This window comes from Amblyomma americanum, chromosome 9, assembly GCF_052857255.1.
Source record: "Amblyomma americanum isolate KBUSLIRL-KWMA chromosome 9, ASM5285725v1, whole genome shotgun sequence".
Lineage (NCBI taxonomy): Eukaryota > Metazoa > Arthropoda > Arachnida > Ixodida > Ixodidae > Amblyomma > Amblyomma americanum.
The window spans coordinates 101,899,121-101,925,810 of record NC_135505.1 but is presented as its reverse complement, the minus strand read 5'-3'; the positions used below and the strand labels follow the sequence as shown (position 1 = coordinate 101,925,810).

Here is a 26,690-nt window from a genome sequence, read left to right as displayed (position 1 = left end):
GGTTCCCCATAGGCCACAAAGCTGTAATTGGCATTAATTTATCTAAATTCATAACCTACATGTCTTCAGCCACGACCATCTCACTAACTGGGTCGCCAGTTAGCTCTCCGTGCCTTATTTCTCTTGTAGCAGGCCTTAGCAAAGATAGCACGTTCGTGGCGATTGCCCCGTTCACATTTCTTATTGGATTTTTGCGTCCTTCTATGTCTGTAATCGCATAGCAAATGCAGCACTTAGATCTTTTGCAGTGTATAGGTTTGCTGTAAAAATGGAGATGCTTTATGAATTCTGTGGTGGTATGTGTGATAACTGTTTCGTGGTGCATTATCGCGACCTAATTGTGAAAGCTGGTGAACCATATCCCTATGGCAGTACCTGTAGCTAGCAGTTTGTGCTGAAAACTGGTAGAAACAGCTACTAGTTAGACATGTCACCAGGCTTTTTTCATATTGTAGTCCGTTTTGTCCATGCTCACATGGCATGCGAGTATGAAATCCTTATTCCGCATCTTAATAGCCACTACACAGGACTGAAAAAGGCATGGTGCTCTTCGATTGCACTATATTGTCTAGTTTAAAGTGCAGGACTAGTCGCCGTATTGAACAATGTTGGTATCATTTTTCGTCTTTTTGTTTTTTCTGGGTTTGTTTTGCGTCCTCATTTTGCAGGCATTGCAGTAGTACCAGTAGCCTGTGGAAAACATTCCAGAAGAACTGCAGCCAGCCATGTTGAACCATAACTTGATGCTTCTATCCAGTAAAACAGAGCACTGAAGGAGCAAGTCTCCCCTAGATAGATAACTATTGGCATCCTCTTTTTATCAGGCTAGTGGTGAGAGGCACCTTGCCTTGGAAGGTAAAGTGGCGAATTGTTTTATTTGTTTTGTACTACCCCTTCCTTTTTTCAGACTTATAATCCTGTTCTGTTTATTTTTTGCCATTCATGGCAGTTTTTCATGTTCAAAGCCGTATTCCTTCAATTTCTGCGACGTTTCGTGCGTTTTGTCCATTATGCTTTTACAGCACATGTTAATTTTTCTTTCGCTACCACTGAACCCGGAGGCTATTGGAAGGCTGACTATCTTCCGAGCGTTCCTGTTGATACGGGGGGGCTGAACTGCCTTCAGGCCTGGAGCCCCAGTGCCTATCCTGGGAGTACAACGCGGCCAGGGCACCACCCTGCAGATCCGCTTTGGGGCGCTACAACCACCATCCCATGTGACTCTCTACAAATTCCAACTGCTAGTACGGCCAGCCCTGCCACGCCCTATCCAGTGCAGTCACTGCGGCTGCCTCGAACACGTGACTGCCACCTGTACTCACCCCAGGCACTGCCGCCGCTGCGGACGCCGCTACGGGATCGGTGCCTGTGATGCCTCTGCACCACGGTGCACGAACTACAGCGAACGCCATCCCGCTGACAACCCGGCCTGCCCCTGTTGGCAGGAGGAACGACGTGCGGCGACAGCGGTTGTAGCCGCTGCGGAGCCTGTGTCATGAAGGGCCATCCGGTTGAACCTCCGGACAGGGGAGAAATCATATGCCCAGGCCGTCAGGCAATCAATGGCAGACTCCCCCAGGCCACCCCTGCAGGCCCTGCATCCCACGACCCCTTGACATGGCTCAGGACGTTCCCTCCCCCAGACCGGCACACCACCTCTCCCCCTGAGCGGCCAGCGGGAACAGCTGACGACGACCTTGGCTGCAACCCTCCAAGCCCTCAACAGCAGTCCACCCAGCAGCCAGCCAGCCACCACTGAGCATGGTGCAGGCTGAGCAGCATCAACCAAACCACAATGACTAGCCTTCCACGGATGATCCCCAGACCACGGCTCCTCTAGTGGAACTGCCATGCGCTTCGTCCCCGTCTCTCCGAGCCCCACGACCTCTTCTGGCTGGAGGAATATGACGTCCTGGCCCTCCAGGAGGTGTACCTGCTGCGGAACAAGCTTCACCTGCCTGGCTCCATCGGCTATGGTCGCAGGTCCAGCTGTCAGCAGCCCTCCTGTTTGGCGGACCCATGCTTAGAGGACAGCCATCCTCCTGGACCTTCCCGGGCAGCCATCTTCGTCCACAAGACTCTGGCCCAGATGGAGATTTTGGTGAGTGATGCGGTCGTGGCCCCCATGGAGTTCGTCTGTTTGAGGTTCAGGCTGGGCCAGGTTGATACTGGTGTGGCAAGTGTATACGTACATCCTCGGACCCTTTATGATACCGAATCCTTGCCGCAGCTGGTCAGTCTCATTGGCGGCGACTGTTTTCTCTGCGGGGACTTCAACGCAGCACGCCCGCATTCGGGATACCACAGGTAGGATCTTCGTGGCCGGGACCTAGTTCTGGCTCTTCGCGGTACTGGGCTGCATGTTTTCTACACTGGATTCCCAACGTTTGTCTGCCGTGATGTGTTTATGGATGGCACCCCTCGGCAGACACTTGGGGTTCGGACCACTTCCCTGTCACCCTGGCTCCCAAACCAGGCAAGAGAGTGGATGGACGGAGATGCAAGGTTGTCCACTTGGACAAGTTTCAGGATTTCCTCCGCAGCTTCCCAATGCAAGACGACATCCTGACACATGTGGCCCGGTGTGCCGAGGCAGCCAAGGTCTGATGTGAGGTTCCCCCAACCTGCTCGTCCCAGATCTCCACCTCCCCAGCTGAGAGCACAATGGCGCCGGGCAGAGCGGAGCGCCCTCCGCACGAACAGCCTGAACAATGGACCGAGCACAACTGGCTAGATGCGAACTGCCGTCGGACCCCCAACCGATGCCGCAGAGAGTCGTAAGAATGGATCTGTGCTTCCCTGGTGGCCGCCAGGGGGAGTGCCAGGGCCTGGTGCCTGTTGTGGTCACTACTGCAGCCTCCCATCCAGCGGGCTCCCTACCTGGCCATCGCAGTGGCTGATGGACTCGCCTACCAGCAGCTGTCTGACAAGCTGGCAAAGGCCGTCTTCTCTTGGGAGCTTCCTCCTGCTGGTCTCTACACACGTTGAAACAGCATGCAGACGGCCGGCAGACATGCTGCTGACGTCACGGCCATCTGCTCCACAACTCTCACGAGGGGAGCTCACCTCTGCCCTGCTCATTCCTAGCACCGCAGTGCTCCTATTCCAGATGGCATCATGTGTCAGATGCTCCGGAACTTTGATGACACCATGCAGAGAAGCCTCCTGCAGACATATAACGAGGTCGGGACAAGAGGCTGCCTTCCGGAGGTCTGGCGCACAGCCGTGGTGGTCCTGGCCCTCTAGGCTGGCATGCCACCTGTTGGCCTGCAGTCATACAGGCCAGTCTCACTAACATCGGCCCCAGGTAAGCTCCTGGAATCTATGGCCTTGGGGAGAATGGAGTGAATCATCACCGGCTTTCAGCCCGAGCAGCAGTCTGGCTTTCAGAGGCGCCGCTGCACCGCTGATGCCATCTCAGATGTCGTGTTCAGCCTCGAGGAGGCACGTCGGTCCCACCATGTCTTCTGCCTCACACTCCTGGATGTGAAGGGGGCATTTGACGTCACCCATGAGGCAATCCTCGAGGCTGTGGGCTGCCTTGGTGTCACAGGCAACCTCCGGGGGTACATCCAGGGCTTCCTGACAGGCCGCACGTGCTTCGTCCGGGCAGGAGGCGCTACAGCATCCCTCAGGTCCCCATCAGAGGGGTCCCCCAGACTAGTGTGCTGAGCCCCATGCTGTTCAACCTGGTGATGGCCCAGCTGCCCTGCTGCCTTCCTGATGGCCTGAGACTCCCCGTTTGCATTGCCTTCAACGCAGATGACATTGCCCTTTGGTGCTGTTTTCCATCTGTGCCTGGGACTTCCCCAAGGCTCCCAAGTCCCTGCTACACTTGCAGAGGCTGGGGTGTGGCCTATAGTGCTGCAGGGCCAACTGGCAGCACTTTGACATGTTCGGTGACTTCATCTCACCCCGGACGGACGCCCCCTCCTGGAGCGCCTCCTCAGCCATCCCCATTCACAGAGGGGGTAGATTGCCCTGGCGCTCGAGCAACTGGTGGGAGGGCAACCAGAGCGCCTTCCTCCCCCGCCACGACTGGACCTGGGCCACCGTTTCTGGGTGCTCTTGCCACCAGACCAAAGCGCCTCACCCCAGCAGTTCTCCTCCCAAGGCGGCAGCGGTGACCCTGGAGGAGGACTTTATTTTTTTATTATTTATCATACTGTTAGTCTCACTGAGACTGTTACAGGAGTGGATTTATAAGCAAGATACAAATTAACAGACAGTAACACAAGGGTCAGCAATAAGGTTTAAAGAAACAAGATTGTAAAGCATCAATAAACGATCACATCGAGTGCGGCATAGTCAACGGAAGATAGTTTGCTCTTCTGGTCTTCAAAGCATGCGTTCAAACACATCCAAACCAGTACAGGTAATTGGCCCAAGATTGGAATCTGTATTAGCAAAGGCCAGCCTTACAAAGAACCAGGATGGAACCATCCTTTAACATTCCTTCATACAGTAAGCTAGGTACACAACGAGCGGGCAACAACAAAAAACCAATAAAGACTGTACATGATAATCAGGTTTGGCGTGTTGATAGGACCTATGAGTCTGCAAGCTCAGCGAACTTTTCAAATGAAGCCTGAGCAGTTATAGATTTATCCAGGCCATTCCATTCTTTTACGGCTTGGGGGAAAAAGGAAACGTAATGTGTTGTTAGCACAAGAATATTCATTATTTTAAATTTGTGCTTGTGACGTTTTTGTTTAGAATCATTAAAACTAATGTAAATAGAAGGATCCATGTTGAATGCATTATGAATTAATTGATAAAGAAACTTTAAGTCTATGGAGTGTGACGCAGCTTGATAAGGTGTCTAGGCCTGCGCAGGAAGGCAGCTCTGTGGGAGAATCCGTGCGCCGGTACCTGTGGTAGATAAACCGAACAGCTTTTCGTTGAACTGATTCGAGCATGTGTACATCTTTTTGCATATACGGAAACCAGGTGACGTTCGCATATTCTAAGATTGGACGGATAAGGACTTTATACGCGAGTAACTTGGTATCTGAATTTGCAAAGCGCAAGGCGTGTTTAAGGAAGCATAAGCTGTTCATTGCTTTTTTGGTAATGTTTAGTACTTGGGCTTTAGAGCTCAGATCATCAGAAATAATCACACCAAGGTATTTCTTTTCAGTTACTGTTTTGAGAACGCCGTTGCCCGTGCCATAAGAGAATTTTTGTTTTCTCATTTGTGACAGATCACTAGTTTTTTTCAAATTTATTACCATTTGCCATGTATTGCACCACTGTATGACGTTGCCCAAAGCTGTGTTTAACCTTATTTGGTCGGCTTTTTTTTTTTTGATATAGCATGCAATTATCTGCAAAGAGACGCACCTTCACATTAACGTGATATGTTATGTCGTTTATGCATAAAATGAACAAAAATGCTGCTAGAACAGATTGATATCAGAGGCATCGTTATTGTATTGCACATATTGCCGGCGTTGTGATAAGTAGCTGGCTGTCCACCTCATGACGGGACCAAGTATTTGTTTAGTTTTTAATTCAGTTTAGCATGTGCCACACGATCGAAAGGCTCTGAGTAATCGAGGAAAATTATATCAGTTTGACTTAGGTCATTGATTACCTGTGCGAGGTCATGAAAAACTCCGGCCAGTTGGGTAACAGTGGACGAACCTGCTCTGAAGCCATGCTGGTTTTGGTGAATGAAGTTTTGAGTCTCAGTATGTTCTTTAAGAAATTTTAATACGATGTGCTGAAGAATTTTGTAACAGGTACATGTGAGGGATATAGGCCGGTAAGTGGACAGGGACGTTACGTCGCCTGATTTGTGAATGGAGACATTTTAGCTATCTTCCATTCAGCGCGCAGACAGCTGTCCTGAAGTGATTTAGAAAATATGAGATAGAGATATGTACTGATTGGTTCGGCATAACGCCTAATTCAGAATTCCATCAGGACCACAACTCTTATTTTCATCAAGGTTCAACAATAGAGAAATAATCCCAGGTACACTTATGACCGGAGCGCCAGAAAGTTGTGTTGACTCGTTACTATGGCACACTAATGTTCCTAAAACACCATTGTCGGCAGTGAAGGTCGATTGGAAGTAATTGTTAAATAGATCAGCTTGCTGCTTCCCACCTGTAAGCGAACTAGCAGTGACATTCTTTCTGTTTACATACCTCCAGAACTTGGCCGGGGAATTTTTAATGAAGTTGTTAAGCGTAGTGCCACAAAATTGTTTTCTACCTTCGAGTACTTTATTCTTTAATTTTTTTGTTAGCGAACTTATGTTGACCCTTAGTTCTAAGTTTGCTCGTTGCCTATCCCGTTGCCTTAACCTATTAATTTTTCGTTTCATGTGGATTATTTCTCGAGTAATCCACGGATTGTGCTTGCATGTTTCCTTCTTTCTCAGAGGGATGAAATTTGTGATGCAGTGCATCACATGCTCTTTAAATTGTACCCGCAAGGCGGCTGGCTGCACGCAGCTGTTCGTGTACTGGTCGGTCCTCATGGCGGCCTGCCCGTCTGCTGCAGCTGCCTGCATTTGCCCCTCATTGGGAGAGAGCTGCCAGGCCAGGCTCCCATTTGTGGCCAGTTCCACCACAGCACAGCTGGCTGCCCTCCGCCTGGCTGCTGACATCCTGGACTCCCATTCCTCCATCCTGAGCTACTCTGTTCCTCCCGTGGCTGCTCCATCCCTCTTGCTTGAATCCCCCCAGCCACGTCGGAGCCCCGGTCAGTGAGGCTGCTGATTCCTGGCCAAGGCAGCCCATGGAGGCTGTACTCTTCTGCAGTGGTGCCCCTGGATGCTGCCAGAGCCATCACAGAGTGGCAGCTGCTACTGGAGCACCCCAGGGTTGCCCAAGGGACACCCCTACAACTTTTGCTGGACAAGGGGATTTCTTGATGGCAGAGGTCCCTCCTTGTTCAGGTTAGCTGCTCATGGACCGGGGCTAGGCTCCATTGAAACGGTTTGGTCCTCACTGCAGATTGCTGGAGCCACTCGAAGGAGACAACAGACCATGTCCTCCTCGAATGCCCCACTTTGTCGTCCACCAGGCAAATCTGGCCTCCAGATACAGGGTCCTAGGACTACCTTCGGACACGGCAAGTGCCCTTCTTTTTCTCACCGGCCCCAATGCTTCCAAGGCCCTCTGGTCTCTCCTTATCTTCCTGGAGGACACAGGCTTGGACGGCTATTGTTAGCCCATGGTCACTACAACACGACTCTATATTCTCTCTCTCCTTCCTTTCTCACTCTAGCTATTCCCCTCCTCTCCATCTGCACGCCGCCACTGGTGGTGGTGACAACTGATCAGTCACAGGCCCGTGCTCATTTCCTTTCCTCTTCTATTCAACCTCTTACTACTACTATGAGCATACAGGCAGGATGCAAGCTGCATCGCAGGTGGCATCAACAATCGTACAAATTTCATGCGTTGCCGGTTGTACAGTTCCTCAATTTGTTCTTTACATATTTGGTTTTCATGTCTTGTGGGTCTGTGTGACGAAGAAGCTTTGCAGAAGTAAATCTATCTGTCTACAGAGCAAGGGGAAGTGCGTGCGACCTGGTGAACGTCATGTTTGCAGCGTGTGCTAGTGAGGACGCGGTCCGTCATTGTGCGCGCTTGGACAAATGTCGTCGCACAGTCAGGCAAGACTCGGGCTTGTTTATGCCTTCACCAGTAACATAAAAGCCGCAGAAGTGTATAACCACAACAGCAGACGTGCTTCCTTTGGTGAAACCTGCCGGAGCTATCTCTTTATACCTGCTGTTTTTAACACTTGCATCAGTGGCCAAGCATACACAATAGGCCACAAAGCTGTAATTGGCATTAATTTATCTAAATTCATTACGTACATGATTTTAGCCACGACCATCTCAATAACTGGGTCCGCAGAGAGCTCTCGATGCCTTATTTTTCTTGTAGCGTGCCTTAGCAAAGATTACACGTTCGTGGAGATCGCTTCATTCGCATTTCTTAAGGGATGTCAGCATTCTTCTATCTCCTTAATTGCACAGCAGATGCAACGCTTAGCTCTTTAGCAATCTATAGCTTTGCTGTGAAAATGGAGATGCTTTATGAATTTTTTGGCGGTGTGTGTGATAAGCTTGTTCATGGTCCGTTATCGTGACTTGTGGAAGCTGGCGAACCATATCCCGATGGCGATACCTGCAGCCAGCAGTTTACGCCGAAAACTGGTACAAACAGCTACTACTTAGGCATATCACCAGACTTTTTTTTCCATATAGATGTCCCTTTCTCCTTGCTCGTATGGGATACAAGTATAAAATCCTCACTCCGCGTCCCAGTAGCCGCTACACAGGACTGAAAATTCATGGTACTCTTCGATTGCACTAAATGGTCTAGTTTAAAATACAGGACTACCTGCCATATTGAGCAATGTTGGTGTCGTTTTTCGGCGTTTCTTTTTTGCTGGGCCTGTTTTTTGCATCCTCGTTTTGCAATCATTGCAGGAGTACCAGTAGCCAGGGTAAGAACATTCTAGAGGAACTGCAGCCAGCTATGTTGAACCATAGCTTGATGCTTCTATTCAGTAAGGGAGGAAGTCTCCCCAAGATAGATAACTATTGTCATCCTCTTTTTATCAGGCCAGTGGTGAGTGCCACCTTGCCTTGTAAAATAGTGTTGAGTTTTATTTGTTTTGTACAGCCAATTCCTTCTTTCAGACTTTGAAACCTGTTCTGTTTATTTTTTGCTATTCATGGCAGTTTTTCTTGTTCTAAGCTGTATTTCTTCAACTTCTGTGATGTTTCGTGCAATTTCTCCATTCTACTTTTACATCACCTGTTAATTTTGCTTTCGCTATCTCTGAATCCCAAGGCTACTGGATGGCTGACTATGTTCTCGCTCATATCTGGTTAAGCAGGTTTGCAGTCTACCAGAACATGTTTAATATTTTCTGCACTGCTCCTCGATGCTGCACAAATATCTTCCTGATTGTACATTCTTCTATATATTTCCTGGTTCTAAGGCAAACTGATCTTGCCTCAAGTTCATGGATACTGACCCTAAAGTTATATCGTGCTTCCTTTGGATTTCGGTCTTACCAGCTCTGTATTTGCCCCTTCATTCTTTTGTTGTCATTTTTTCCTGCACTTGTACTCCATTTCATACATAGCAGGCAACGCTGCGGAGAATGCGGAATTAGTCTGTTCGTGAAACCATACTCCACCACACATATCATTCGTTCTTCTCAAGACTCAGATGAGTGATAGGACGAAAACTAAGAGCACTGTGAAACAAAGTATTAGCACTGAAAAGCACGGTGGAAACTGTGAACCGCTCAGTGTTCAGGCTTTCTGGCTGTAATTTTCATTTAGCGAACCACTTTTTGGACACGGATTGAGTTTGAGTGATTCACCTTGCCAACCTGGTGTCATATCGCCTTAAGCAACTTTTGTTTCTCGAAGACTGGATGAGTCACTGAGCGATATTGCAGCAAGAGGTAAAACAAAATCCAATAGGTGCCAGCGACGGCAATTAAGGTTTGTCGCAACAAAATATGCTTGTGTTGACTTTTGTTGTTTGGCGAACAACTTTCTGGGTGCAGACAGCCTGCTTGAACAGGCGGGCTAGCTTTGGCAGCATTGCCTGCTTTGTATGAAATGGATTATAGGAGTCTTGGGTTTAAAGACTTCTTTCTTTAGGTGTTCCACAGGCATGTTGTTCCACTGGAAGAGCGAATTCATGTTGGAATAAACTCTGCAAAGCTTTCATCTTTTCCGGCAGACAGGGAATGTGCTTCATCAAGTAACTCACTGCTCCCAAGAACCTTTGCACATCATGCTTGGATGATGGGCGTGGAAAATTGAGAACACACTGAATGAGATTTTCATCCCTCCCAATTCCTCCACTTGTGATTGCATCTCACTGGAATTTTACTTCTTGAGCACCAAAGATACACTTCTCGTTTAGAGTGAAGCCAGCTTCGTGAACAGCCCTGAAATGACTGCTGTACTTGGGCTTTGTTGCGTCTGAGATCAATATGTCATCTACCGTATTTATTCGAATCTAGGCCGATAGTTTTTTCAAAAAAACGAGATGTAGAACTCTTATGTCGGCTTAGATTCGAGGATTTCGTTTCGAGGTTTTTGTAAAATACGAATAAATGTAGCACGCAGGTGGCGCCCCCACAAAACGCCAACAAAAGACAGCACTGTAGCCGTTGCTATCCGTAGCCGTTGCTATCCGTAGCCAATACTGATCAAAGCACACATGAGCACTGGCTGCCATTTTGGCCTTGTTCTGTTCTCGTGCGGTGGCGTGAGCACATTCGCAGCAGTGAAGTTTTCGTGCGTAGTTTTTATCACCAACACCAACGCCGCCTCTCCTCCTCCTCTTCTCTCAAAGCTCCTTTGGCAGCTTTTTTTTTTCAACGGTCTCTCTCGGGGCCATCAATCACGCTTCGGCAGAGCATGCAGGCACGATGCTTCCCACTGTGTCTCACTCGAGTTCCTCTCTCTACACCAAGTCGCCTATGCGCAGACACATGGTGCAGTCGTTTCGCGCCACGCACTTTCACGTGCGCGGCGATGTAAGAACAGTCGTGTCGCGTCATAAAAATAATTGTGATAATGAGGTATAAACAGTGTTGTTTTTTCGGCCGGCCTACAATCGAGGTAAGTTTTTTTTTTTCTGTGGCCTTCAACTTTCGGGTCTCGGCTTAGAATCGTGGCCGGCCTAGATTCGAGTAAATACGGTATGTACTGTTAGATGCGGGCCCCTGGTTCGCCTGTGCCGTCTCTCGCCAAGGTCGGTGTCCCCGGGTTCCGGATCGGGAGACTGCTGTAGTGGGGGTGACGAAGAGATGAGAGGGTCTTCGAGGTGAAGAAGAGACTGAAGGGTTTATTTACATTTATACAAAGATGAAAGAGTGAATCGGGAGCTGGCGAACACACGCCAGATCGCTGCTTAAATAGGGTCCGCTGTCCCCGGGTCCCTAGTTGGGGAATCTAGTTCATTAAAAATGCTTCGAATCACTGTGATGTAGATCACGTGTCCAGTCTTCCGGGTCCGCCCCCAGCCACACACTCTTGCCACTTCTGGCAGATTAGTGTCCGCGCTGTCCAGGCTTCAGTGATGAATAGCCCGAAGGGGGTCCCATTGAGAGTGTCGAAGGTCAGTCACCTGCACTTCACAGCGGTAGCGTGGGGGGCGAATGGATCCCACCGCAGTTCGCAGAAGCTTTCACGTAGAGCGTGGGAACGCACAGTCTAAGTCGAAGTTGTTTTCGAAGCACGAGGATTCCGGAGACGTTGGCTTAGTCAAACCCGGCCGCATTTGTCACGGCTGCTTTGCAGTTCCGCCGCTCGCCGGCTCCCCCGTCGTCCCCTCCGGGAGAAAAATGTCCCGGGTGGGTCCGGCGTTGAGAACAAAAGACAGGTTCACCAAAGCCGTTCTCAGACAGCGGGGAGCCGTTTCACCCCGTAAACAGCAGGGGGGGGGGAAGGACCCTTGTAGACGCCACCACCTGCACTCGTAGCGCTGCAACCACATCGACGGCCCTTTGAAGCCTCGGTAGATTGATGATTCCCAGTGGCTTTAATATTCTTGGCATGTTGGCGTCTCCAAACGTAACAGCTCCTCCGCGGCCAGGACAATCTCGATCGGCCAGTGGTCACAATCACTGGTCGAGGAGAGATGACTTCAGTTGTAGTGTGGGAGGCCCTTCTTCATCTTGTCTGCAAGCACAGAGTAGAGTCCTAAACCTCGGACAACGGAGGCATTAGTCAAAATCAGCCACTCAACATGGCGCCACTCCCCAGGCAGTGCACGAAATTCACCCGAGAGCCGCCAGGCTGTTTTGCAATACTACTGCATTGTCAATGTAAACGTAAGCGCAAAATTTTGTAGCTGACAGCAATAATCTCGGCTACTAAGAACAGCTTCCATGTCTGCCAAATTCGCTGCCAAAGCCCGATTCGCCGAACACGGCTTGAAGAGAGGTGGAAAATTTGGAAGCAAAAGAAAAAGGATAATAGGACACCACGCCAAAACAAAGCTAACTAGCACCTAAAAAAATACGAAAAGGCACCGAATTGCCACCGAACGGATACCTCAATTATGGGAATAACCTGCTCAATCCGTCGGCATTTCCATGACATTTTCCCCTTTTGTATCGCACAGAAAAGTTTTATTGCTGGAGGGCTAGACTCCATCGAAGCAAGCGGCCATTCTTGGGCGACATTTGACGCAGCCATGTAAGCGGACAATGATCTGTCTCGAAAGTAAATTTCGCCCCGTAAACATAACAGGCTAGCTTCTGTGCGGCCCAAACCAGACAAGCGCATTCCTTTTCCGAAGCGCTGTAGGCTTCTTCCCTTACGGTTAACTTCCTGCTGGCATAAAGGATAGGGTGCTTCTCATTGTCGTCTCCGACTTGGCTTAATACGACCCCCATACCCCGGTCGCTGGCGTCACACTGGACCACGAATTCCTTGCTGTAGTCCGGCGCGCGTAACATGGGCCGCGAAACCAGCACGCTCTTCAAGCTCTGAAACGAAATTTCTTTTGCTGCGTCCCAGATAACGCTATTCGGCTTTTCTTTGCGAAGCGCATCAGTCAAAGGACTTGCTAGCTGTGAATAGTTGGGTATGTACCTTTGGTAGTACCCCACAAGACCGAGAAATGACCGTACATCCGTCTTAGTTCGGGGCTGCGAGAATTCAGCGATAGGGGCTATCTTGAGGTCTGACGGTCTCCTCGTCCCTCTACCGACAACATGACCAAGATAGGTGACATGTGAGCAGCCAAAACTACATTTTTCGGCCTTAATGGTTAGCCCAGCATCCCTCAAACTCGTCAGTACCTTCCTGAGATGGGAAACATGGTCTTCCCAAGAGTTAGAAAAAATGGCCACATCGTCAAGGTAAGGCAGCGCGAAATCCTGCATGTCCTTGAGGATGATGTCCATTAGCTTTGAAAAGCTAAAAGGTGCATTCTTTAGCCCAAAACTGAGCACCAAAGGTCGGAATACCCCCATGGGAGAAATAAATGCTGCATACCGACTCGCGCTTTCCGAGAGGGGGACTTGCCAGTACCCTCTCACTAAGTCAAGGGCGGAGATGTACTGTGCCGCGCTAACTGTCTCGATCCTTTCTTCGATGTTCGGTATTGGGTACAGCTGGTCCTTTGTTATGGTATTCAGCTTCCTGTAGTCCACGCAAGGTCGCGGATCTTTGCCTGGTGCCTCCACGAGTATCAGCGGGGAGGTGTTGTCGCTCTCTGCTGGCTCTATTACGCCAAGTTCCAGCATGTGCTTTATCTCCGCCTCAATTATTTCTTTCTGCCTTGGAGAAACTCTGTAGGCTTTCGATCTTACTGGATCGGTCGAAGTTAGCTCTATCTCATGCGTGATGAGATTTTTCTTCCCCGGCCGGTCGCTAAAACTCTCCCGGAATTACCACAGCAGTTGCCTCAATTCTTGGAGTTGCTTTTGTTCTAGATCCATGGTGCTCGCGGATCGGGACACGATTTCCTCTATGCTGTTGGTAGCATTTTCTTTCATGCTGCCTTTCCACTCAGGGTTTTCGGTTTGTAGCCCTTCGGGGATATTTACGGCCATGTTTACAACCCCGCTCCTTTCTACATAGGGCTTCATTAAATTGCAGTGATAGATCTTTATCTGCTGTCCTCTCCCTGGCATTTTCAAAGTGTAGTTGGTTTCTGAAATCTGATCCAAAACTTCCACTGGCCCGTCCCAGTGAACTTCCATCTTATTTTTGCATGCGGACCTGAGAATAAGCACACGATCCCCTGCCTTGAAGGTTCTCAGTCTAGCATTCTTGTCGTAGTACTTCTTCGCCATGTCCTGAGCCGTTTTGAGATTTCGATCCACTAGTTCTCGTGTGGCACTCAGGCGGTTTAGTAACTGCAACACATACTCCACTACTGACTGACTCTCTCCTGTCCCCTCCCACATTTCTCTAAGCATCCTAAGCGGGGAACGAAGAGCCCTTCCGTACACTAGTTCTGCAGGAGTGAAGCCCGTCGCTTCGTGCGGTACTGTTCTCAGGGTGAACAGCGTTGCCGGGAGGAAACTTTCCCAATCGTCTTTGTGCTCATAGCAGGAAGCACGTAGCACTCTTTTGAGCACTGAGTGCCACTTCTCGACGCTGTTCGATTGAGGGTGGTAAACGGAGCTATGAATCAACCTCACCCCACACCTCTGTAAGAACGTGGTTGTGAGTGCGCTCGTGAAAACTGTCCCCTGATCAGCCTGAATTTCTGCCGGAAAGCCAATTCGAGCGAAAACGGACAGGAGACCGTCCACTATCTCTGCCGAGCTAAGCTCCTTTAGCGGCACCGCCTCCGGGAACTTGGTAGCAGGGCATATCATAGTGAGTACGTACTTATAGCCTGACTTAGTTCTGGGTAGTGGCCCGCCGGTGTCAATGACCAGACGTCGAAAAGGCTCCGAGATAAGCGGCACCAGCTTTAGCGGGGCCTTCCATCTTTCTCCTGGTTTTCCGGTGCGCTGACACGCGTCGCATGACTGCACGTAGCGTTCAGCATCTCGGAAACATCCCGGCCAGTAGTATTCCCCAAGCAGCCTTTCCTTCGTTTTGTTCACACCTAAGTGCCCTGACCAACTGTTTCCGTGACAGAGGCCTAAAAGGTCAGAGCGGTACTTTTCAGGCACGACCAGCTGATCAAGCGTCTTCCCCTTTTTGTCCCTGTAATGGCGATACAGCAATCCGCCTTTGTGGTCCTGTTCTGTGATTAAGGAGTCTCTGTCAACGCGCAACAAGCGATCCATGCACAGGGAGGTGGGTAATAACATGGAGTCTGGACTGCACGCTTCTTGTAGGCTGGCATCGATGGGGTTACCTTCGGTAACAGGTTCCTGCTGCTGTTCATGTGCTCGAACTGCATTTTCTTTGCTTGGTTTCGCAATCTCGGGAATTCCCTCCCTCTCACCAGTTGCCTCTGATTCCTGGCTGTACCTAAGCTTGGAAGCAAGCTCGCGTGATTTGGACCTAGTCAGGGCTTTCACTGTCCCCTCAGCCAGCTTCTGACCTCGATCGCAAAGCAGCTGATTTGACTTATTGGAGAATAGATACGGGTACTGCAATGAAACAGCCGACGAGACGGCGGCTTCTGTCACTAGCTCGCCGAACGGGCCGGAAATCACCACCCTTGCCATAGGCAGGCACACACTCTGATTTTCTAGTACCTGTCTTATCCATGCTACTTCCCCAGTAAAGTCTTCCTCCTTGACATATGAGGGGTGAACAATGTCCATTGTTGCCCCGCTGTCCCGAAGGACCCTGCACAATTTTCCATTTACTTGGAGTTCGTGAATATATGGACGCAGAAGTTCCAAATTCTCATCACTGTCGTTGGCATATGAGAAAGCTAATCGCATCTTTGTACACCTTGCTGCAATATGTCCAGTTTCCTGACAGTTGAAACAACGGAACGGCTTCCTGGCCTCGAACTCCTTCGTCAATGCTTTCTGAGCTCCGGCCTGCTTGGCATGATCCTCAGTTTTTTCTGGGGCCTGTTTAGTGCCCTCAACTGTCTCGCGATTCCTAAATTGCGATCGATTTTTGGGAATGAAACGCTTCCTTAAACCGAACGCTTTCTTTTCAGACTCGCTTGACTCGGAACTCAGCTTTCTCCGTGTTGCATATTCGTCCGCTAGTTCTGCAGCTTTCTCCACTGTGCTCACATTTTCTCTGTCTTGCACCCATAACTTAACGGCCTCAGGGATACTGTTATAGAACTGCTCGAGGCCTACACATTCGACAACCTTATCTTTGGTGTCATATGCCTCCGCGCCCTTCAACCACTCTGTAAGGTTGGCCTTCAAACTGAATGTGAATTCTGCATAGCTCTCGCTGCTTCTCTTGCTGGCACCTCAGAACCGCTGTCGGAATTCTTCTGCCGAAAGTCGGTACTTTCTTAGCAAACTCGCTTTCACCTTCTCGTAGTCATCGGCATCTTTCGCGTCGAGCCTCACGACTATAGTGGCCGCCTCACAGGGTAACACCATTAGTAGCTTTTGTGGCCAGGTCTCCTTAGAGTAACCCCGTTTCTCACACGTCCTCTCGAAATTCACGAGGTAATAACCAAGATCCTCGCCAATCTTATACGGCTGCATCAATCTGTCCATAGGAAACGATTCGGCCTGACTCACTCTCTCTGGAGTCATGCCTCTCGAACTCTCACATTCCAGTTTCTTTTGGTCATTCGCAAGCTGTAACCTTCTGAGCTCCCGTTCCTCTCGCTCGGCCGCTAGCCGTTGGCGCTCATTTTCCTCTCTCTTTCGCTCAGTTTCCTCTTTCTTTCGCTCATCTTCCTCTTTCTTTTGCTCATCTTCCTTTTTCTTTCGCTCAGCTTTGAGGAGTTCCCACGTATCGCTAACTGTTTCTTCATTAGCGGTTTCCAAGAGCAATGTGCAAATGTGTGACTTTCATCTTCTCCTCTACATCTACACCCAACTCTTCACACAATGACAGCAAATCTGACCTTAGCAACTTCATTAGATCCATGTTTGCTGCTCTGAGCCTTGACTTTGCTGAACAACTGTTGACGTGAGCTACACGCAATCAGACTCACTGATCAACTTCCCTCGATTCCCAGCAGTTCAATGTATTAACCCAAACAATTGAAGCCTGGCGAATCTCAAGCAAAGTTCAAGCACTCACCCACGGAAGCAACACCACGCCGCATGGTCGATCCAACCGCTGCCAACCAGTTGTTAGATGCGGGCCCCTGGTTCGCCTGTGCCGTCTCTCACCAAGGTCGGTGTCCCCGGGTTCCGGATCGGGAGACTGCTGTAGTGGGGGTGACGAAGAGATGAGAGGGTCTTCGAGGTGAAGAAGAGACTGAAGGGTTTATTTACATTTATACAAAGATTGAAAGAGTGAATCGGGAGCTGGCGAACACACGCCAGATCGCTGCTTAAATAGGGTCCGCTGTCCCCGGGTCCCTAGTTGGGGAATCTAGTTCATTAAAAATGCTTCGAATCACTGTGATGTAGATCACGTGTCCAGTCTTCCGGGTCCGCCCCCAGCCACACACTCTTGCCACTTCTGGCAGATTAGTGTCCGCGCTGTCCAGGCTTCAGTGATGAATAGCCCGAAGGGGGTCCCATTGAGAGCGTCGAAGGTCAGTCACCTGCACTTCACAGCGGTAGCGTGGGGGGCGAATGGATCCCACCGCAGTTCGCAGAAGCTTTCACGTAGAGCGTGGGAACGCACAGTCTAAGTCGAAGTTGTTTTCGAAGCACGAGGATTCCGGAGACATTGGCTTAGTCAAACCCGGCCGCATTTGTCACGGCTGATTTGCAGTTCCGCCGCTCGCCGGCTCCCCCGTCGTCCCCTCCGGGAGAAAAATGTCCCGGGTGGGTCCGGCGTTGAGAACAAAAGACAGGTTCACCAAAGCCGTTCTCAGACAGTGGGGAGCCGTTTCACCCCGTAAACAGCAGGGGGGGGGGAAAGACCTTTGTAGACGCCACCACCTGCACTCGTAGCGCTGCAACCACATCGACGGCCCTTTGAAGCCTCGGTAGATTGATGATTCCCAGTGGCTTTAATATTCTTGGCATGTTGGCGTCTCCAAACGTAACAGTACATTCTCACTTTAGGCATGCTTTCCAGTGCTTTACTGATTTTCCTTTGAAATATTTATTATGCGGAGCTTAAGCCACAGCCCCGTACGCTGTACTGAATGTGCAGATTTGGGACGAGTGTTCGTCTAATGGTATGTAATGAAACCCACAATTGGTATCAAGTTTGCTGATGTAAGTGGCACCAGCCAAGTCTGCTTCATTATCTTCTCTTTTATGAAGCTCATACCTCTCGCACTTGATGTTTTCGTTGGTATCTAGCACGATGCTTTCGTTGGTATCCCATTTCTGACGCCATGCTTCGAGGTACAGGACACTGGCGCTGTGACTGGCGTGGGAAGAATCTTGTATTGTACTTGAATGCACTACGTTTTTTTTTTATACCCGATAGGTCTGGCCATGCGGCCAGACGACACAGCGTAATCTGCTACATATCGATACAGTGATCTTCCAAAGTCCAAGATTTTGTGTCAAAGAGCACAGGGTCGCAAAGTAGGCTGCCAGTCTGGCAGTGGCGGGGTAAACAACCGTAATGTTGGAGGTGCCCCATCATCCCCTGATGTCCCTACAGCTGCATATTTGGCCATAAAGCATTACCACGCACTGGTCATTCACGATAAATAAGGCTGTGAGATAGTATTTAGTATTTCTGGAAAGTCAGCAGTGATAATGTAGCAATGTTCAAATTTTATTTCACAGCTTCATATCTCCTTCAGGGTGGCTAATATCATAATTTTCAGTTTATATATATATATATATATTGATACGGGAATAAAAGAAGAGGCGGAGAGCGAGCGCGAGCAGCGAGCGCGCGGCTCTAGCACGAGGGATATAGAACGAGAAAGCTTGGCCGCCGCCGGTCGTGCTTCGCCGGCTCTCCTCCGTACTGCTGCTATATTTCTCTGGGCGGGCCCGTGGCCACCCCGTGGCATCCCACACCGTAACATTTTGGTGGCAGCGGTGGGATCATGCCGCTCACCCGCTCCCAGAGCCAAGCGCCCGACGTGCCAGCCGACAGGAGTCCACCACCAACCGATAGCGCCGACAACGCGGCGGCCGGCGCCGCTAGACCTAGGTGCTCGGAGGGGCTCGGCTCTTCGCAGCAGCCGGACGCCGGTGTTGAGCGCCTCCTGGATACAGTCACCCAACGGATGGACGCATGGGAGGCCCGTCTGACTGCCCAGGCTGGGGAGATGGAAGCTCTCCGGCGCGAACTCCGTCGCCTGGTGCCAGCCGAGCCGAGCACAGGTCAGGTGCCTTTGGGCGTCCCCGCCGCCGCTGTTTACGGCTCTGCCGTCGCTGGGCCTGCGGTCGTGGCCGCCAATGGCGTGCTCGGCGCGGGTGCGTCCTCGCCGCAGTGTTCGTTGGACGTTGTGGAATTGCCCACATTTGACGGCACCATCTCGTGGGATGCTTACCGCATCCAGCTGGACGGTATTGCTGCGGCGAGAGGCTGGGATGAGCAAATGAAGGCATGGATGCTCGTTGCAAAACTGAGGGGCCGCGCCACCGAGCTGCTGCAGAACGTGCCGCCCGACCAGCTGGGCTCTTACACTGTTCTGGCAGGCCCCCTCGCCGACCACTATGGTGCCTCAGGTCAACCCCGTGTGCAGTACCACCGCCTGCGAGCCCGCCGTCAAGAGCCCGGGGAGACGTACCAGGACCTCGCCGCCGCCATTGAGCGCCTGGCTCTGCAGTCGCTGCCGGGAGCGCCTCAGAACGCCGTGGCCCTGGTCGGCACCGAGGCGTTTGTCGACGCCATCCGCTTGGTCCGCTCTGGCCGTCCCGATTCCGTCCGCGCCGCCATGGCGCTCGCCATCGAGGCGTGCTGGCCACGGGGGGGTCGCCACCGTCTGCCGAGCGCAGCGTCCGGGTGCAGGCTCCTCGATCCGCAGCCCCAACTGCGGCCTCTATCCGACGCCTGCGTAACGACGTCCGCATGACCGGCTTCCGCTGCGGCCTGCGGGGACACTACGCGAGGGACTGTGCCGGCCCTCCAACGTTGGGAAACGATTTGGCGGAACTCCGGGGGAGTTCGTCCGTCCCCACACTCCTTCGTTCTCCGCGTCCCCTCCTTTCGTCGGCTCCGATTACCACTGATGCTCCTTACGTGCTCGTCGACGTCGCCCTGCTTGACCGGCACGTAAAGGCCTTGGTTGACACTGGAGCGGCTGTCAATGTACTGCACAAATCGTTTGTTGCTAACGCGCCCCACCTGCTTCTGCCAGCCGCCAAAACCCGGCTCTTAGCTTTTAACGGCACCCCTGTGGAGCAAGTCGGACGTGTCGTCGTCAACCTGACAGCACTCGGAAATACCATCTCCACCGAGTTTGTTGTCGCAGACAGCCCTATTTGGCCAGTGGTCCTCGGATGCGGGTGGTGCCAGCAAGCCGGAGTCGTCCTTAATTTTACTAGAACCAAACCACGGGCGAGCCGAACTCTCTGTGGGCCGGGCTGGCTTAGCCGGGTTTCCAGCCTCGGTGTCGCCCTGTGGCAGTCCCTGGTGTCGGCGACCAAGCGTGCCTCAGCATCTCTGCGTGACCTCGCGACGAAGTGGCCGTGTCGAGTCAAGCTGTTCGACGTCACTACCGTGACTGTGGCGTCCGCCGTGACCCTGCCACCGGGTGCGGCAACGTGGGTGTATGCCAAGCTTAAGAGTCCGGTCACAGCAGACGTGCTGTTCGAACCCATCCGGTGTTCAGCTCCAGCCCGTCAGATGACCTCCCCTCGAAGCCTTCTGCCTGTGCTCAAAGGAGAGGCCCACGTATTTATACTCAACATCAGCAGCGTACCTCTCGCGCTGACTCCCGGCACGCAATTGGGTACAGCCACAGTTTTGGACCCCGGGTCACCAGTGGCGTCTCTGCAACCTGAAGCCCCGCCTCGCCACCCTCCAGTGCCGGCGATCCTATCATGGGAAGAATTTAACTTTGGACCCAGCCTGACCTGCGCGGAGCTCGCCTCTCTGAAGACCTTGCTGCTCGAGCATCGCAGTTGCCTTGCTCTCAGTGCCGGTGAACTCGGGTGCACTTCCTGGGCTCAACACCGGATCAACACCGAAAACCGCGGGCCCGTTCATCACCAACCTCGCCGTGTAGCGCCAGCCGAACGGAGAGTCATCCAGCAGCACGTGTGCGACATGCTTGACCAGGGAATCATTGCCCCTTCTTGTAGCCCTTGGTCCTCCCCTGTCGTCCTTGTGCGCAAGAAGGATGGAACACTCCGCTTCTGCATTGACTATCGGAAGCTAAATGCTATTACTAATTGCGACGTGTACCCGCTGCCTCGCCTCGACGATGCGCTTGACCGCCTGAAGGGGGCCCGTTATTTTTCCACGCTAGATCTGCTCTCGGGCTACTGGCAGGTGCCTGTTCACCCCGATGATGCGGAAAAGACGGCTTTCGTGACTCCCGACGGCCTTTACCAGTTCAACCGTATGCCCTTCGGTCTCTCGAACGCTCCAGCCACCTTCCAGCGTCTCATGGACCGAGTCTTAGGCCATTTGAAGTGGACTATGGCGTTGGTCTACCTGGATGACGTAATTGTCTACGCGGCTACATTTGAAGAACACCAGAGACGCCTCAAACTCGTCCTCGAAGCCCTTACCTCTGCTGGGCTTCGCTTAAAACCAAAAAAATGTTTCTTCGGTTTCGCGGAGGTGACATGGGTCACGTTGTGAGCCGGCATGGCATCCGTCCCGACCCTGAGAAGCTAAAAGCGCTTACAGCTTACGAAGCTCCCACCACCGCCAAGGAGCTCAAAAGTTTCCTTGGATTTGCTTCGTATTTCCGTCGTTTCATTCCGGACTTTGCCAAGCGCAGCGCTCCATTGACCGCCCTGCTGAAGAAGAATGCACCGTGGAGTTGGACGCAGGCCCAACAGCTCGCGTTTCTTGACGTCAAGCACGCCCTCCTCGAGCCTCCTACATTGGCCCATTACGACGAATCGGCCCCCATCGTCCTCCACACGGATGCCAGCCAAGATGGGCTCGGCATTGTCCTCCTGCAAGAAGACGAGTCTGGTGACCACAAAGTCCTAGCTTATGCCAGCCGCCAGCTTTCCGACGTTGAGCGCCACCGCCACTCTTCAGAACTCGAGTGCCTCGCCGTTGTCTGGGCCGTCGAGAAGTTCCGTCCCTACCTGTACGGCCGTCACTTCACCATAGTCACGGACAATAGCGCTCTCACTTGGCTGCAGTCCGCCAAACATTTGAATGCCAAGATTGCACGCTGGTCCCTGCAACTTCAAGAGTACAATTTCACAATAGTGCATCGGCGCGGCTCTGCCCATCAAGATGCCGATTTCCTTTCTCGCCACCCTTGTTCCGTGACGGCTTTGACGGACCTGAGGACTGCACAAACGCAAGATCCCGCCATTGCTGCCATAATCCACTCCCTTGGCACCGCCGCCGGCGCAGGCCTCCGCCAACTACGCCGGGTCTATCGAATGAAGGACGACCTCTTGTGTCATGTGAAGCGGCTCCGTGGTCGACCACCCGTCTGGTTGCCAGTTGTGCCGGCAACACTGCGGTCGCAAATCTTGCGCGGCTTACACGACGCTCCCACGGCTGGTCACCTTGGTCGCGGCAAGACCTACGCACGAGTGTCGGAGCGGTTTTGGTGGCCTAATATGTCCCGAGATGTCAAGGAACACGTGGCGTCCTGCCAGACATGCCAGTACAGGAAACCGTCCACAGGTGTAACCAAGCCACCCCCGCAGGCTTTTTCGCCACCAAGTTCACCTTTCGAGCTGGTTGGACTGGATCATTTGGGCCCGTTTCCGAAGATGCGTGCCGGCAACCGGTATGTTCTGGTTGCGATCGACTTCTTCTCCAAGTGGGTCGAAGCACTGCCCGTTCCAGACACGTCGTCCGCTCATGCCGTCGCGTTTGTGGAACAGCATCTCGTTCATCGGCACGGTGTTCCCCGGCGCCTCATCACGGACCGTGGGAGCTGCTTTATGTCCCATGAATTCGAGCGAGCCCTCCGCTCCTTCGGCATTGCGCATTCCACTACATCCGTCAATCATCCGCAGTGCAATGGCCTCGTGGAGCGTGTTAACCGTACCCTCACGGATATACTCGCATCCTACGTCGCTCCGTCCCACACAAACTGGGATCGTTTTGTTTCTGCTGCAGCTTTTGCAGTCAACACTGCAGCGCAAGAAACAACGCATGTGACGCCGTTCTCAGTCGTCTATGGCAGAACGCCCTCCATCCCTCTCGACGCGCAGTTGGGCCTTCCCCATCCTACTGCGTCAACAACTGAATCTGCTCAACGACTTCATTCCGCCCGCCTCGACGCCCAGCGCAACCTCCTCACGGCTCACGCGCGTGTGCAAGCGGCCAACGCGGCAGCACCACCACATCCCCCCTTCCGGCCCGGTGACTTGGTCCTCGTTCGCCGCACCATCCGTGCGACTGGCCGTGCTGCAAAGCTCTTGCCCCGATACCGCGGCCCTTACCGTGTCGTTGCCCGACTCGGCCCCGTGACATACCGCCTCGAAGACCTGCCAGAGCATCGACCATGCGGTGTGCACCACATTTTCCCAGAGCATGTTTCAAACATGAAGCGATATGTCTACGGCGCCTGCGGTGACTCCGACTTAGCTACCGGGTCCTCATCAGTGCCGTCGTCGCCTGCTGGCTCCATGCCTTCCTCACGCAATGCAGTCCCATAAACGGATCGCCGCTCAATATGCATAAAACTCCCTGAAGTTAGCCTAACCGGTGTGGGACCTTCTTCGGCGACTGCAGACACCTTCGCCCAGCTCACACACGTCGAATTCAACGAAGAGTGTGACCGTTTCCTATCTGCGAGCCCACATTGCATCGCCCCAGGAAACCCTGCATCAAAGCACGGCCTGACTTCTCCCCCCCCCGGTGGAAAGGTGATACGGGAATAAAAGAAGAGGCGGAGAGCGAGCGCGCGGCTCTAGCACGAGGGAGATAGAACGAGAAAGCTTGGCCGCCGCCGGTCGTGCTTCGCCGGCTCTCCTCCGTACTGCTGCTATATTTCTCTGGGCAGGCCCGTGGCCACCCCGTGGCATCCCACACCGTAACAATATATATATATGACTACAAAGATCCAAATTAATGGTCACGAATGAATATTCCTAATCTGATGCTCTTTGGATGAGGTTTGTACTCTGATGTTTTAAATAGAGGTTTCAACTTGCATAAGCCGCATTTGCAATTGTAACTCAGATTAGTTCTGTCTGTACCTTGTTTTATGCTAAATTGGACATGTTGACATAATCATATACTGATTGCAATTCTTCATGTTAATACAAACACTCAGCAATATCAAGTTGGGTAGTGTTGTAGCTTTTAGGATTAATATCCCTTGAACTAGCTTCCTAATGATGTCTCTGACCCTTTCATAAAGCTGCTTGCTGGGATGATACAATCGCTTGGCTCTAGACAACTTTTAAGACTGTATGTATCGTACCTAATGCAGTATGCATAGGAAGATGGTCCACTAATGACTCGATTATCAGTCTTATCGATGCTACACGACTGATTAGGGTGGACATTTACGCTACTGTTATTTAGAGCTTAGTAGAAAGATGATTGACGCCAACCAGGTTAATTTCTGAAAAACACGACGTTTCAGGACCGGCTCGGTCCCTTCTTCACGGTGTGACTACGGACGAGGTGCAGCTTGGGTTTTTAAGCCCTCGTGTTGAATACCTCCCAGTCAATGGCCGCAAACCATGGATGTAAGACGTAGGATGTAGAGCTGCTCTGGCATGCCAAAAGAGTAATATGTCTGCAGCTTTTGCAGCAGCATTTCTGTAAGCATTTTATTCCTGCATGCAGGGCTAGTCACATGAGCACTGCTTAACGCAACGAATGCAGTTAATGCACTGCGCTGCATTGAAAGGTCTCATTTATTATGACTCGTGTTTTTGAGAGCAGTCTGGGATCCAACAGCTATCTGATGGGGTCATAAAAATGCCAGTGATTGTACACTTGTTTATTCTACGGACCATAACATTCTGCTTATCTGCTTTGTCCATCGATTTTCTTAAAGGGACACAGAGGAGAAACCTATAACATTTTTTTGTTAGCAAAATCCAATAGTTCAGCATTTCATGGCTTTGTTACCACTTGTCCGGGAGTGAAAGATGCATTTATTTCAAAGAAATTTGGATTCGAAGTTGAAAAAGTTTTTTCCGCCGCTCCAATTCAAACTCTAGAATTCTTATGTCGTCACGGAGAACCCTTATGACGTCACAGGACGGAGTAACGTGAAACGTGACGTAAACGGAGACTCCGTGATTTCTGGCGGCTAGCGGTGCGGTCTAGCAGCTGCCGAAATGAAAGCTACCACCGTCGCACGTTGAAGGCATCTATCGGGAGTCGCTACCGTCGCTTCGTTTACATTTGCATTGCCGTCTTCACAGCGTTACGGTGGATCCTGTTCCCGAACCCGACGACGTGGTTCTCGCAAAAACTCTGGCCTGCATTTCAGCGACCTCAGCCCCACAGAGCATGCGATGCTTTTGAGGGGGCATGGTTAGGTTAGGCGCCAGCAGGTCGTTTCCCCCTTCCTCTTCAGCAGCCGTTGCAAACTAAATGTCATAACCCCAGTGCGGGGAGTCGCGAGGGGCCAAGACAAGGTCGGTGCCTTGCGCCCATCGGAGGCTGGTCGGGGCTTTGGGGCCAACGGATTGTGATTTCTTGAGCGGCGCGGTTGCACGGCGCAGCAGGCGGCGTCGAGGTCTCCCACGGTTGCAAGGGCGAAGTTATTTATTGATTTTTTTGGCACAAAAAATGGATGAGTGCTCAAGGGCGGTCGGGTTTAAAGTTGGCGTCTTGAAACTAAAGCTGGCGCACGACGCTTCAACGGCTTCCGTTAGATCCAACGGGTCCACTGGATCGGCTCTCTCGCCCTCTTGCATGTACCTTCAGATATGTACTGTGAAGGGATTAAATTAGCCGAGCTCGAAAAGAACAGCTCCGCCCAACTGCCGACGCTTTTGAATTACGTCACAGCGCGCACCTCGCCGCGGAGCCGAATCAGTCTGGCCAGGCCGGCGGTGGCTGGCGCACTCGGTGCAAAATAGAGACATGCTCCAAGTCTCCCCACCAGTGCGGTCAGAGTGTGCCGAAGCCACCGAACGCGTCGGCGGTCAAGCGCAGTGGGAGTATACAGGGTCTTGCTTTAGCCATGGGAGCCACTGAAACCCCGCCCACTCACTCACTGAATAAAAAAAGAAATCCTGTGCCGAGGTTCGGAATCGAACCAGGGCCTTTGGCGTTTGAGGCGGAGACGCTAGCACTCTGCCACGACGGCTCAAGTTGCAACCATTAATAAAGGCGCATCTAGTGAATGCACTCTTCTGATGCAGAAATCTCCGCGCTTTCGCTAGGTATATCCTGGCCTAACAGAGCTAAGCCGTCAGCAATTTTTCTGAACTGCCTTGTACCTTGTCTCCTGTCCCGAATAAACGATTTCCGTTAGGTAGTTTGAAGTTGACTGGCACAGCCAGGAATGTTTTGCCGGGCGAGCGTGTGAATAAACAAGTGCTGCCTTGTACGATCACCGACCATCGTGCCATCATAGTTTTTCATCGGCCGTGGCGATCATCTGAAAAGCCTTAAGGGCACAGGGTAAGCCCTATACTTCCCATGCATTTTAGGCCATGTTGAGGTACATGTTTCTCACTAACTAATAACAGTAGCCTAATAATACATATATCATTGTTTGCCAAATTTTGTGCTCTTTTTACTGAACTAGAATATTTGAAATGTGTTGAAAATTCGATTTTAATAAAATTTTTTCCGGTAGTACACAAATCTGGCCTTTCTTTGCGCATTTCAAAATTCATAACAGAATAACTGCTCAGTGAAATTGCTTAATTCTAGTTCAGTAGTTGGCAACACTTATGTAGATGATTGCAAAAAAAAATCAGCCGTCTGTCTTGAAAGGCATTGGAAATAATGGTACCTTTGTAAGAAAAAACACTGTTTTGAGATAATAGAGCGTTAAGAGAAAAAAGATGTGAAAAACCATTTTTTATTCGCAGAAACGCCTCCATAGTAATTGGTTTAATAGCCCCCTGCTTCGTAGTCACTGTCGCCGTCATTTTTTCGCTTTTCGGCT

At 51.4% G+C, this 26,690-nt stretch overlaps 1 protein-coding gene across 6 annotated transcripts in view; it reads left to right on the top strand.

Annotated features, from left to right (window-relative positions):
* LOC144103913 (uncharacterized) overlaps window positions 1-26,690 on the top strand; it is a 35,036-nt gene that overhangs the window by 1,844 nt on the left and 6,502 nt on the right. For 2 of the 6 annotated variants that reach the window (XM_077636635.1, XM_077636636.1), the window contains 3 exons: window positions 6,465-6,714; window positions 6,774-6,910; window positions 6,969-7,086. In XM_077636635.1, the coding sequence (XP_077492761.1) occupies window positions 6,489-6,714; window positions 6,774-6,886 (339 nt within the window). In that variant the 5' untranslated portion in view covers window positions 6,465-6,488 and the 3' untranslated portion in view covers window positions 6,887-6,910; window positions 6,969-7,086. Of the gene's footprint in view, window positions 1-1,068; window positions 2,102-6,464; window positions 6,911-6,968; window positions 7,087-26,690 lie in introns of those variants that run through there. The other 4 variants (XM_077636638.1, XM_077636634.1, XM_077636633.1 and 1 more) reach the window with 3 other exon arrangements.